We start from the raw sequence: 15,435 nt of genomic DNA on the forward strand, positions 1-15,435 counted from the left end.
TGTAAAACACATTGTTAATATCATTATTTATACAATTTAAATAAGATATTTTCCTAGCATTTTGTAGAGAAAAAAAAAATTATATAGATAGATAATCGTGTAATCTATCCTGTGTAACTGAACTATAATTGATTGTACACTATTACTAAAATCGTTATCACTACTAATAACAGATGAATTGTTGTACAATATGACTTGCACACTGTACAAAGTATGAGATAAATTGGAATCTGAAGTAAACTACATGTGAAAAATTGTATTGTTATCTCTTAAACTGTATACAATTATATTAAATTGTATGTATTATATAAATTGTATGCATAATTAAACTGTATGTAATTTAACTGACAGATAATGAAGTATTATTTGACATTAAAAAAAAAAATTATTATTACAGGCTACTCCAAGGAGTCCTTAGACTCATCAAAGAAGGCCCTAAACATCATGTCAAGAAAACTATCCAACATTTGTGCAATATCTATCATACTTTGCTTTCAACTCATTCACAGTCATCGTACCCACAACAGACTCAGGCAAGTTATTCCGTGCATTTACAACTCTCCAAGCAAAAAACCTGGTTCTCACACACTTGCTAATTCAGTTTCCATGGGTTGCCCCTAGTTCTCCCACCACCAGACCTGTTCTGAAAAATTTCCTATGAATTAATCTTGTAAAAATCCCTCAATAATTTATATATATTAATCATATCACCCTTTTTCCACCTATCTACCAGTTTCTGTAACCCATAAATCTTCAACCTGTTCTCGTAAGGTTCATTCCATAGACCTGCTACTATCTTGGTCACTCACCTCTGAATACTCTCCACCTCCTCATCACCAAGAAACCCTGGCACCCATATCTGCACAGAGTCGTCAAGGTGGGGGGGGGGGGGGTCTTATCAAGGCTCAATTAAGAGGAACAATAAACTGCTCATCTCTGAATGTCAAAGTATTCTTCAGTAACCAAGTAATTCGATGAGCCACTTTAGTCATGTCCCCACTAAACTCCCTATCCACTAACACTCCCAAATCTTTGGCTTCATCAATTTTCTGGAGTACAGTTCCACCAATGTGTTATACAGTTGGTAATCTTTTCACCCCAAAATGCATAACTTTACACTTTGCCACATTAAACTGACATCCATTCTCTTTTGTCCAGTTTGCTAATCTGTTCAAATCATCCTGCAAAATTTTGACATCATCTGTATTAACTATGGTTCTACCAATTTTGCATTGTCGGCAAATAACTGAACAGTTCTTCTCGGATCCTTTCCTATATCGGTAATGTACAAATTAAACAGTAGTGGTCCTAGAACAGAACCCTGTGGCATGCCACTAGTTACAGGTCCTCTTTTGGACTCTACTCCTGAATAAACTACTCTCTGATATCTCTCGCTCTCTCACAAACCCTATATCCATTCCTATGTGCTGCAGTTTACTGATTAGAATTCCATGTGTTATCCTGTCAAAGGCCTTTGCAAAGTCCAGCAGTATCACTGTAAACCCATTACCTTTATCCAACTCAGCTATCACTGTATTATAAAACATGAGCAAGTTACTGAGGCACGACCTACCTTTTACAAAACTATGTTGCCCCCCCCCCCATAGAGTATCCCATTTCCATCCACCCATACCTGTTCTTTTCTCTTGACCAACTACTCCAATTCTTTGACAACAACTTCTGATATGCTGATCAGTCAGTAATTTGCTACATCAGTCTTGGAAACTCCTTTATGCAATGGAACTATTTAATTCTCCTTCCCTCCCCTCAGGACTAACCTAGAGCTGAGATTTAGATTAAACAATATGGTCAAGAGCACTGACAATCTCACCATTTCAGGTAAACCTCAAGCTGGTATACCTTCCAATCCCACAGCTATATTCACATTATGGTTCTGTAATATGCTATACATCTCTATTTCATTTACCTCAGTTCCTATATGTCTTTGGTTCTTTTGTTCTTGCATATCACCACCTGGATGATATACTCTTGCAATGTGTTCACTTAGTAATTATACTATTTTGACTAATTTAGTTACCTCCCTACCATCAGCATTCACTAAAATCAGTCTGCTATATACATTCTTTCTGTTACTTGAAATATATCAAAAGAACTGTTCAGGATTATCTTCAGCCTGCATTGCTAACTTCCTTTCATACTCTGCTTTTGCCTTTCTTACTACACTAGTTACCCTTCTGGCCTGTGCCATGTACTCATCATGTACCTGCTGGTCACCTTTCTCCTTAAATTCCCTCCACAATTGTTTCTTTTTTTTTTTTTTTTTTTGCAGCTCCAGTTTAATGATGATATTCATACATTTAACTTCCACTTTACTCTCCTGACTATAGGTATACAGTCTGCCATTGTTTCCCTCAACCACTCCTTTACCACTTCTCATCCACATCAACATTCAGCCCTTGCACCGATCCAAGCAATCTCCTAAGCTTGTCATACTTAACAGGCTTATAATTCCACATATACCCTGTCTTAACTGAAAATTCCAATCATGGTCATATTCGTTATAGACAAATTCTCAGATGCAATTACTCGATCAAGCAGTCTCGAAACCTAGTATATTCCATCACATGCTGTCTCGGGTAATTATCCCTTAGTAACTGCAAAAATTCCATTTCCTTCCTCCCATGTGTCCTCTCCTCCTTCCAATCTATGTTCTCATAGTTGAAATTCCCTATAATAATTACCTGTCCTCCACTCATTAAGTCCATTTGCTGATGCATACTATTTCCATCATCTTTTCCATCCTGGTTTATAGCAGCATCCAACCGTATATTTTGTTGTGCTGGCCTCTATCTCACACCAGATAGCCTCAAATGTGCTATTTTTGCTGGCCTGCAGTTAAACTTCTACTCTCTTTGGTTACAGTTCATCAGCTATCATTAATAACACTGCTCCCCCATTCCTTTTTTCTCTATCTTCCCTGAACACACTATACCCTTCACATTCTATCCCACTAACTATATATCATCTTCTGTTAGCCATGTCCCACTAATGTCAATAAACTTTGACCAGGATGAGCCAACTAATGCCAAAAATTCCTCCTGTTATTCTGAATGCTCCTGGCATTAGTCAGGAGCACAAGTGCATAAGTACATAAAGTGGAAAAGCCCTTAGGCCCACCACTATTCTGATGCTTTATACTAACTATCCCATTCTGGTTTGTTACCAGTGGTACTAACTTAGGCATATTATACGCATTCTTACACTGAACTGCCTCGCTGATATCTGGATATCTACGGAATAGCTCTCCCCCCCACAAAAAAAGCTCTAGTTTCCCTGATTCTGCACATCCACTTTCCCTTCATTCAACAACACTTTTTCCACTCTCTGACCAAATCCATTCAGATGCAAACCATCCTTCTTGTATAAGTCCTTTCACCCGTCAAACTCACTCCACACATCCACAAACTCCACACCACTCCCCCCCCTCCTGCATAACTTACGCATCAAGTCATTCACTATTAAATAACTCTCTCACTCTTTTCTTTTGCTACTTTCAGTAATTCTTCCATATCCTATCTCATGCATCACTTTTTTCCATTCAAATCATTCATTCCAGCAAATACAATCATCTCTTCCATCCTATCCTTTTGTGGTCTAATAGTCTCACTAACATAATTAATTTTCACACCCGCTCCACTCCATCATGGAGTGGAGCACCTTTATAATAAAAAAAAAAAAAAAACAGAAAATTCAACACTGAAGTTAGTGATTCCACGTCTGAAGACTGCAACTTCAGATTCAGTTGCTTCGATATCAGATAATTTACCTATGAAGAATAAACTTAACTTGATGATAAAGAAAAAACTGAAAAACTCCAAAGCAAAAAAGCACTATAGACTTAATGCAAGTCATTAGAAAAGAACTGACACATTTTCAAGAAGAAAAAATAGAGGAAACTATTTAAAAATGACTTTTGTCTAATGACCAGTTGACCGATGAGCATCATCAAATGTCAGTTCTGATAGAGCTTATTCCCACTGTTAGATTAATTTGTACATAAATGACATTAAAATTAGAAGACCATAGAAGTCATGTTTTCTGTGCACTTATTTTAATAAACAGGACACCTAAAATAAAAATAATAAAATAAGTTTATATTGAGTTAGATGTTTATGTTTTCCTTATCTTTTGTTGCTCTTTTATGTTCTGAAATAAAAATTTGTTTATAATTTATATTAATAATATTAATCTTTTTTCTTTAGAATAATTTTAATGAATTTATGTCATGTTCTATGTTTCAATAATTTTTTTTTGTTTTTATATCATGTTTTATGTGGTAATTAAATATTAATAAACAACTTTTTTTATTGTTATCATTCAATATTGAGCTTATTTAAAAATGTAAGAAATTACCTGTAAACCAGTATTTATGACAATATTTACCAAATTATTGGTAATTGAAAAAGTTGATAAATTTACAATCCTTAGCTATAAGTCAGTGATGTTGGAAATGAAGGAGTACATGAAGAGGTAGAACCAGGAAAAACATCAACTACATTCTGAATGGAGAATCTACAGAATAAGTCAAATATTTCAGCTATTTATGTACAATAGAAAATAGAATAGGCAAAGCAGGAGGCAGTTAAATAAATGTATAAGGAATATGAGAAAAATTAGATGAAACACTAAACTAGCAATATTCCAGATAAAGTTTAAGATGATTTTAACTTGTGGATCTGAGAGTACAGGAAAAAGTAAGAGAGAGTGAACAGATGCCATAAATGAAAGAATGGCATAAAAAATGAAGATATTAGAAAGACGGAGCATAACATTGTCAGCATTCAAGAATATATAAGGATAGCTAATCTAAGATGGTATGGATACTTAGAGTGGGAGAAGTAGGATTAGGAAACTAAGTATCTGATGACATGAATAAGCCCTAGAGGAAGACAAACATCTGCATAGACAGATGCACATTCGAAAAACCCTGTAGTAGTCAAATGACTGAAACTTGAAGATTTTCCATAATCAATGACTTAAATACTGATCGCCTGCTATTCCCAAGTGGAGTGAAGATAACTTAGTAAATTTCACCATCATTAAAATTCAGTCCTGTCTTATTACACACAGGAAAGATCCTACTTCACTCCCACTTACTTTTGATGATGTTCTAATCTCTTCAAAAGCAGTTTCATCCTTCTTGGAATGATTGTCACATCCAGTTTATCCTAGCACAAACATATTACATCAATAACCTCTTTATCCCATAAAAAAATTATTCTTTTCTTGCAAGAACATTGCTTCTCTTCTTCTCAACTCCTAATATTTTATGTCTTGAATTCAATCAACCTTGGAATACTGTTCTCACATTTGGGATGGAGCATTGAAAATCTCCCTAAGAATTCTTGATGATATCCAGAAGAAGGCAATATGCTTAACAGAAAATCCCATCTCTCAGAGACTCCCTTCAGTAACTTTCCCATAGGCACACAATTTTTCTGCATTACAAACCTTTTCTATAGGTACTTTCATGGGCACTGCTCCTCTGAACTGGCCACTACCATTCCTCCACTTTCTTCTAAACATGCAGCTGCCATTAGTCAATACCCATATACACCACCGTTCAACTCCAAACACACAAAATGAACTTCTCATCTTCCTTCATTCCATCTATCTCTGTTCTTTGGAAACTATCTGTTCTATATTGTTTTTTCCAATGAGCACAATCGCCCACCTTTTTAAAAAACTTATTAATAGATTACTTTTATTAATCACTTGCCCACACATAGCACTATTGTGTTATAGGTCTTGTGATCTTCCATATGTGAGGTCACTAAAAAAAAGTTAGTACTGCCTCTAGAGAACAAAATGTAAGACAACTGTGGAGTTCTGAGAAATGACTAACTAGGAGGAAAACTGTTCAGTTAGTAATTAAACTTAGTCATATGTACTATTATAGTATCCTAAACAGCAGGAATTTGATTATGATAATAATCTAACATATAGATTGTGTGTGTGTGTGTGTGTGTGTGTGTGTGTGTGTGTGTGTGTGTGTGTGTGTGTGTGTGTGTGTGTGTGTGCGCGCGCGCGCGCGCGCGCGTGTGCACATTATTTAACTGATAATTCAGAATGTGTTGTCCTGATTTCCTGGGGGAAGTAGATGGTGGGGGATAGTGCAATCATCCCTATGACCATTTCCTGGCAAAGGCATTACATGAAAGTTAAGTGTAAATGGTCAGTAAGAGTAAGAAACAGGATTTTCTTAAGAGGAGAGGAGTGATTTGCAAGTGCAATAAACTGTTAGAGAGAGAGAGAGAGAGAAATAGAGAAATATAATGCAATATCACAGAGGGGGAGTAAGTAAATAAGTAAATTGCATTTCTGCAGAGTGCATTAAATATAATGATGGTTTTAAAGAATTAAAGGAAGGATATGAGAGTCATAGGCTGAACTAAAGTTGACCTCTATAACAAGTTTTGAGAATCAATGAAACTACTTTTATTTACTTACAAGCACACGTGTTTCCAACTTCTCTGGCTTGGTCTCCATCCGGACTATACACTTAAGTGAAATCTTAATGTTCCTTCCAAGCACATTACGAATGCTCTCTATAAAAGAAGAAATATATTATATGCTAATAATTTGCACAGTAGTAAAATGTGACTGAAAGAGTAATTCTACACTAAACAAGCCATAAACAAAGATAAAAACCAATTACACATTCCAGCATGGAAGAAAGTAGGGGGTGAGGTGGGGTGGAAGGATTTAAAAAATCACCACACATTTATGCAACACACATTTATGACATTTGCTTATAAAATAATTATATATTCCCATCTTTTCCCCATTAAGTTAGGTGTCTGTCAAATCAAGATTCTTGACTTCAGAATTTAATTAATACTATAATAGGATGGTTAATTATCTGAAAGTCATCATCGTCAATTTCCTGATATGTACCCTCAAGGGGTGTTCAGGCTACTAAGACAGCACTACATGATAAAGTTTACATTATTAACACTTTCATTGCCAAGCTGAAAATTGGAATTGCGTGTGGTGGCCAAATTTTTTTTATTTTTTTATTTAGTTAGCGATAACGTGTGATCGGCCGTTTGGTGAGATCGTGCGATATCGCGTGATTGGCAATGAACATGTTAATAGTCCACTATCAACAATTTTCCTCCAAATTAGTTTTATTACTTGTTAGCCCTCCAATACTGTTGTATCTAACATTTCATTATTCTACGGCATTTCTCACTGAATCAATCCACCTTGGTCTTCCTCTCTGTCTTTTTCCTTCCACCTTGGCATTAAACAACTGTTTTGCTGACCTTTTCTCTCCCATTCAGTTTAAGTGACCATACCACCTTAGATTAGCACTGCTCACAGTCTTGAATGCCAATAAATGTCAAGTTTCTTCCTAGTCTTCATTTTTGATATGATTCTTCCATTGATGCCATCTGTTAACTCTTCTAATTTTTCTCAGAACCCTCATATCTGTGGTCTCTGGTTCTCTTTGATCAATTGCTGTATTTCTAACCCAACTCTCAGATCCATAAACTTAAATTTGGTTTGAACACTGTCTTATATATATGACTAGTTTGGTGTTTTGGCTAATTTCTCTCTTATTCATAAAAATTTATTTAGCCAGCTCCTCATCACACTAGCTTTGCTTATTCTGTTGCCCATTTCCAGATTTAACCTGCCATCTTCACTAAATACTGTGCCTAAATAGCTGAAATATTTTACTTGTTCTATAGGATCTCCATTCAGAATGCAGTTGAAGTTTTCTATGTTTTGCCTACTTTCATAGTTTTTGCCTTTTTATTGCTGATTTTCATGTCAAATTTGCTACAGCTATTATTCAATTTAGTTAGATAATCCTGAAGACTTGTGTTGGATGTGTTTAGAGTAGAACATCTGCATGGAGCAAAAAGCCAAGTTTGATATTTCTAATTCTAATGTCAGGTTCAATGCCACTTTCTTTCATAATGTGATCCATATAGACAATCAATAGCAGTGTAGAAAATGTGCATCTTTGTCTTACACATCATTTTGCATCAAACCATCTTCTTGTTTTCCATTCAATTTTAACTGCTGATTTACAACTTAAATGTAAACTATGTATTGTCCTGAGTAATGTTCAATTTACCTATATAACTTTAGTGCTTTGAGAAACTTTTCTATGCCTTTTGCAGATCTACAAAACTTAAGTACAAATCCTTGTCATATTCCCATGATTTCTCAACTATTGTGAAAGTAAAAATCTGATCCTGACAAATTGTATTTGGCCTGAATCCAGCTAGTTCTTCTCCCAGTTTCTCTTCCACAATTTTTCTCCACTTTTTTTCAAGTAGGCTTGCATAAATATTACCTGGAAAACTCAGTAGAGAAATTCCTCTGTCATTCTTGGATTCGGTTTTATTCCCTTTTATTCCCAATTATTTGGAATTCAACCTTGTGACCAAGCCCTTTGAATTATGTAGTGTAGCCACTGCAAAACTTAGTAGAGGAATGATCCTCTTTCTCCTACTAGTCACATTTTTACTCAACTTCCAGGGATGACCTCTTGTTCTACCCCTCTAGCCAAGTGCTGAAACATTTCTCCTGCATCGATCCTATAAAATACTTTAATTAACTTAAATGTAATATATCATATCATATATCATGTGATATCATATCCCACCCTTTTTTTTTTTTTTTTTGCCTATCAACCAACTTCTGCAGTCCACACACACTCTCAATCTATCCTCATAGGGAACATTAAACAAACCAACTCAACATCTTGGTTCCTCACCTCTGAATCCTCTCCACAACTTCCTCATTCCCAAAAATCCCAGGAGACCAGATCTGAGCACAGTTATCCAAATGTGGACATATGAAGGCCTTATAAAGAGGAATAACAACAACTTCCTTATCTCTACTTTGCAATGAACATCATGGGATTACTAAGGGAAGATTATGTTTTAGCAACTTGCTCATTTTCTATAATAATATTACCATTGAACTAGACGAGGGGAATGAATACACAATGGTACTTCTGGTGCATAAATTGCATGGATAAGAGGATGGCTGACTGACATATCAAAGAGTGGTATACGGAGGATTTGAGTCTGCAGGATTTAAGGTAACTAGTGATGTATCAGGATCAGTCCTTGGTCCACTGTTATTCAATCTGTACATTAATGATACTGGGAAGGATTTGAATGGTGATTAATAGATATTTGCTGATGATGAAAAGTTAGGTAGAATAATCAGGAATGCTGCTGATATGCAGTACTTGCAGAATGATTTGAATACGCTGGAATTGTGGGCATGGGAAAATGGATATCAGTTCAGTGTCAGTAAATGTAAAGTCATGCACATTGGCTTTCACATGCAAAGATAAGGATGTCATTTTGCCTCTTTACAAAGCCTTGAGAGTGTTAAAAATGATTTCAGGATTGTGGAATACTGATTATGAAGACAGTCTGAGAATGTGTAGACTGCAGACACTAGCAAACAGGAGAAAGAGATACGATTGAGACACAAACTTCTGAAAGGGTCATACAGGATTTCAGTTGATGGAATTTTCATTTTATGAAGGGTACAGAAAGGACTAGAAAGCCCTTGGAAGATGAAAATGAACTACACTAAGAAAGGAGTGAAGACTTGATTTTTCTCTCATGGGGTGGTGCGTGATTAGAATGGATTACCATTGGATGATGTGTATGTGTGTGTGTGTGTGTGTGCAGGCAGTGTGAATGAATTCAAAAATAAGGATGATAGCTGGTGCATGTAGTATGTGGCCTCCCTCAATCAGTCTCTGACTTCCTGGAGGTCTCTCTTAATTGCAATATTCTTACCGAAGTCTCCCCATGACTTTTGTTTAGCTACTTTCACACATAGCATAGCTCTCTTACATTTTTCTCTGTATTCTTTTAGGGCATCTGCCAACTTAACTGATTATACATTGACTATAATGTAGTAAAATTATAATGAAGTAAAATGTTATTCAATGAGTAATTCCACTCTAAATAAATAAGCCATAAAAATTGATTATAGATTCAAAATAATGGAGGAATGCTGGGGTGGAGTGGGGGAAGGATTTAAAAAATCACACATTAATGCAACCCACATTTCTGACATTTGCTTTCAGAATAAATATTCCCATCTTCCTCCATCAAAGTTAGGCTTAATTGTCTGTCAAAATCAAAAAACTTGGCTTTATAGAATTTATTAATACTATAACAGGGTGGCTAATCGATGTGCAAAGCATGCATTTATGAATACTGTATTCTCTGCATGTATTATTATTATTAAATGTCAAAATTTAGTCATCAATATATCAATAATTAACAAAATTAAGTAACTAACTGACATTAATAAACAAATATTACATTTTTTTTCACTTCATTAGATATTTCCTTGATACATAAGATACTCAGATAGTGCACAAAACGTGATAATTACTAGCATTCTATCACTTACATGGACACCTCAATGAACTCCAAAGACTCAAATGCGAGACCCACACTATTATAAGTTGTCATAAGGACATAAAGCATCATTTATCATAAGTAGTACTCCACCACCACGCTTTTCCTTCCTATCCTACCAAAAAATGCTGTACCCAGCTACTTCTATTCCTGTTATTATATCCTCTTCTGTCAACCACATCTCAGTGATCTCCATAATCTTTGGCTAGGCTGATGCTATCAGCGCCACCAATTCCTCTCCTTTAGTACGATCTCTTGTGTAGTCCTCCTTACTTACAAATTTAATTAAAACTAAAAACATAATATTTTATTTATCATTATTTTGTATTATTTTTAATTCGCTTTAAGTGTATTGCTATTGTTTATTTCTTGTTCATTAAAATTGTCAAATCAGTAATTTTCTTATAAGTCTGGGAAAATAAATTAATTTGGATCAGTGGAAGTCAAACAGCAAGCTGAGTGAATACGATTATAAGCAAAGTGTAAAAACTCGATTGTAGCTTAAATATTAAATATTCCAAAGCACATTACATCGATTTTTTACTCAGGTTAAGTCCCATGTGAATATTGTAAAAAAATAAACTTTGTTTGTCTCGGTATAGTTTGTATTAGATGTTTTTGTAAATAACTCTTTTGAAGCTAACTGTATATACTGCTTTAACAAGAATATGTTAGAGTGTTAAAAACAAAGGCAATGTTTTTGTCGCCGAAGCAGTACATGGTGGCATTAGAAAGATTGTTATTGAAACTTGTATGTATGAGAAAGGCTTGCAGGTTCTAAGTGTAAACATCTCCGAAGTCAGTCAGAAAGAGTTCAAACAACTTTCTGATGGCCGGCAACTTACAAACAAAAGAAAGCGGAGGAGAACAAAAGGCATGGTGAACTTGAAACTTAAGATGAAAGATTCATACCGATTCTTTGGGGGTTGCCAAACTTCATGCGAGGTCTCAGAGGAGTCCATTTTTATTAGGTCTCCTCTGAGACCTCACAAGCAGAAGGGGTTCTGGTTCCAGAATTGCTGTCAGAGAGGAGGCCGCCCAGTCCAGAGTCACTGTCAGAGAGACAGAGAGGCTGCCTGGATCCACATTGCTTGAGAGAGGAGTTTCCTGCTTCCAGAAAGGAGCTTCTCGGTTCGAGACGTCGCTAGAGAGAGACTACTTCTAGGCTGCAGACATGGTTTCAAATTGCCAAAAGGAAGAGTTCCAATTGCTGGAGAAAAGTTTCCAGGCCAGAAAGGGATCCAGTTAACAGTTGGCAGCAGTTCTAGCTGTTGAAACGGCAAAAAAAAGAAGGCAGTCGTCCCGCTATGTACCACCATGCTGTCCCCGATACAGTATCCCATTTTCATCTATCCAATCTTGTATTTTCCTCTTGACTATTTTCTCCAAGACCTTGATAACGATTCCTGTTATGCTGATTGGCCGGTAATTTTCAACGGCCGGTAATTAAACAAAATGGTCAAGGGCACTGACAATTCTTTAGCTGCTTCACGTACGACATGAGCTGGTATACCATCCAATCCCACAGATGTATTGACATTGAGGTTCTGTAATAGATTATTTACCTCTACTTCATTCATCACAATTCCAGTATAAGCTGTTGGTTCTCCAATTCCTGCAATGTCACCACCTGGATGATATACTCTTGCAAAGTGCTCACTCAGTAATTCAACTATACCAACTGATTCGGTTACCTCCCCATCCCTCATCATTTTTTAAAATCATTCTGCCATGAACATTTTTCCTTTTACTTGCAACATATTGAAAAAACTGTTTGGGATTCTCTTTAGCCTGCATGGCCAATTTTCTTTCCTAATCTGCTTTTGCTTTTCTTACCACCCTTGTTACCTTCCTGGCCTGAGCTTTATACTGTTCCTGCACCTGCTGGTCACCTTTCTCCTTAAATTCCTTCCACAATTGTTTATTTTTTTGCAGCTCAAGCTTAATAGTGTTATTCATCCATTTAACCCCTACTTGATTTATTATTCAGACTCTTGGTATACAGTCAACCATTGCCTCCTGCAAACACTTCTTAACCACCTCCCATGCACTATCAACATCCAGCCCTTGCAGTTTTACATGCCATGGCACTGAGCCAAGGACACTCCTAAGCTTGTCATACTTACCAGCCCGATAATTCCACATGTTACCTGTCTTAATTGTAAATTCCACACCTTTAGCCACCTCCCAAGTCAAGACCCTATGATCGCTCTCACCAATTGGTGGCAATGTGGTCATATTCGTTACAGCCACATTCTCAGATGCAATTACTAGGTCAAGCACTCTTTGCCCCCCCCCCTAGTATTTTCCACTACATGCTGTCGCAGATAGTTGTCCCTTAATAACCGCATAAAATCCAATTCCTTCCTCCCATGTGCCTTCTCCTCCTTCCAGTCAATGTTACCATAATTGAAATCACCCATAATAATTACTCTTCTTCCACTCATTTCTTCTATTTGCCTATGCATACTATCCCCACCATCTATTCCATCACCTGATCTATAGCAGCACCCAATTGTATATTTTGTTCTGCTAGACTCTATCTCACACCAAATAGCCTCAAATGTGCTCTTTTCTCTATCCTGCAGTTCAACTTCTATACTCCTTGGCTGCAACTCATCAGCTATCATCAATAACACTCCTCCCCCCTTTTTATTTTCCCTGTCACTCCTGAACATGCAATACCCGTGACATTCAATCCCACTAGCTTTATCATCTTCTGTCAGCCATGTTTCACTAATACCAACCACCTGTGGCCTGGAAGTGCCAACCAAGGCCAAAAACTCTTCCTTCTTGTTCCTAATACTCCTGGTGTACATGAATTGCAGAAACCCATTAGTCCCATCCCTACTTTGATGCCTTATACTAACTATCCCATTCTGATCTGTTGTCCTTTGTACTCGCTCGGGCATATTATACTCATTCATACACTCAACTGCCTCCCTAAAGTCTGCATATCTACTCCCCCCCCCTTAATAAATCTAGTTTCCCTGAGTCTGTACATCTACTTCCACTTCATTCATCAACACTTTTTCAAGCCTCCGTACACCAAATCCATTCAAATGTAACCCCCATCCATCTTATATAAATCCTTTCGCCCATCGAACTTACTCCACACATCCACAAATTCCACACTACTCTCCATGCATAACCCACGCATCATAGGCAATTATGGCCCTCCTTCTAAACACTTCACTGTCATACCGTGGCAAAATACTCACCATCCTAACTCTCTCACTCTTCTCTTTTGCTACCTCAAGTAATTCCCTCACATCCTCTCTCATTTCCATTTTGTCTTCTTTCAAATCATTTGTTCCTGCCACAACTATCATCTCTTTCACCCTCTGTTTTTGCACTCGAATAGATTCGCTGACGTCCTTTATGTTCGCACCCAGTTGATACGATTTCGTCAAACTCTCAACTATCACACCTCTTAATAGCGAATCTCCATACAACTTTGTGTTAGAGAGAGAGAAATCTACCAGCTGTATATTTGAGTTCTTTTCACTAATCAAAGATATTAGTGGCGAAGTCTCATTTTAAATAAATTTTCTAATATGTTAGGCATAAGACTGGTAATGCGAAAAGTAGATAAACATAGCACGTAATAAGATAAACAAGAGATTCTGAGAGAAAGTGAGCACAGCAAATTAGAATAATGGAGAATAAAGTATAGAGTAAAACACATCACAAGTAATTAATAGAAATTACAAGTATACGAAGTTAAATAATAATAAAAGTTTACAATGTCGCAGTAACGACTGGATAGCAAAAGTAGACGTGTAACAAAAGCACATCGTATGCGTTTCATTTAATTTGAGGATAATCATGAGTGTATCAAAGAAATCGAAGACTTATCATTTTCACAAGGCATGGGAAATGGATTTTTTATTTACAATGGTAAATGGAAAGTGTTGTTGTTTGATTTGTAATTCATCTGTAGCAATTCCAAAAAAAAGGTAATATCGAGAGACATTTTCGATCGCTACATGCAAAATATGATGAAGATTTTCCCAAAAATTCCGAAATACGTAAATCAAAAATTATAAATTTAAAGGAAGGACTTTCTGGACAACAAAATATGATTTTGAAAGTACTAAATAAACCAATATCAGTCACTATTGCAAGTTTGAAAGTGTGTCATTTATTAGCAAAAGCAAAAAAGCCTTTTACTGATGGAGAGTTAATAAAAGAATCGTTCTTGCAGCAGCAGAATCTTTATTTTCTGATTTTAAAAATAAAAATGAAATCATTTCGAATATTAAAGATTTACAACTTTCCAGAACAACGGTTATGAGAGAAGTTGAAATTTTAAGTGCCGATCTGAATACTCAGTTAATGTCAGACATTCACCAGTGTGTTGAGTTTTCATTACAATTTGATGAATCAAATGACTTCACTGATATTGCTCAGTTAATGGTATTTGTTTGCATGGTATTTCAAGATTATTCAAATAAAGAAGAACTTTTGAAAATTATACCATTATTGGGAAGGACTAGGGGAGAAGACATTTTTTCGGCATTTGATGAATTTGTGAAACAACACAAACTTCCACTTTTTAAACTTGTGTCTATTACTACTGATGGTGTTCCTGCAATGACAGTTAATAAATCAGGCTTTATTTCATTATGTAAAAACAATGACAAATATCCAGATTTTTTAACGTCCCACTGTATTATTCACCAACAAGTACTGTGTAGTAAAAGATTAAACACAAAAGATGTTTTGGATATTATATTTAAAATTGTAAATTCTGTTTGAGGAAAAGCCCTGCAACGGCTGTTATTTAAATTGCAAGCAGATGATGATTGAGAAGTTCTGTTGTACAATAATGTTCGCTGGCTCAGCAGAAGTCAATTTTTAGAAAGATTTCTTGTATTAATTAATGATATAAAAATTTTTCTTCATGAAAAAGTAGATATTTATCCACAATTGAGTGATAAAAGATGGTTGTTACACTTATCATTTTTAGTAGATTTCTGTATGAAATTAAGCAATT

The 15,435-nt window shown here is 35.9% G+C and overlaps 1 protein-coding gene across 2 annotated transcripts in view; it reads right to left on the minus strand.

Moving 5' to 3' along the window:
* Window positions 1-15,435, minus strand: part of LRR (capping protein regulator and myosin 1 linker 1 leucine rich repeat protein) — a 917,109-nt gene that overhangs the window by 876,564 nt on the left and 25,110 nt on the right. For both annotated transcript variants that reach the window (XM_090401192.1, XM_090401191.1), the window contains exon 2: window positions 6,472-6,569. In XM_090401192.1, coding sequence (XP_090257318.1) covers window positions 6,472-6,569 — 98 coding nt within the window. The remainder of the gene's footprint in view (window positions 1-6,471; window positions 6,570-15,435) is intronic.

This window comes from Typopeltis vanoorti, chromosome 12 (assembly GCF_054136105.1).
Source record: "Typopeltis vanoorti isolate ZY-2024b chromosome 12, IOZ_Tvanoo_1.0, whole genome shotgun sequence".
In the NCBI taxonomy this organism is placed as follows: domain Eukaryota; kingdom Metazoa; phylum Arthropoda; class Arachnida; order Uropygi; family Thelyphonidae; genus Typopeltis; species Typopeltis vanoorti.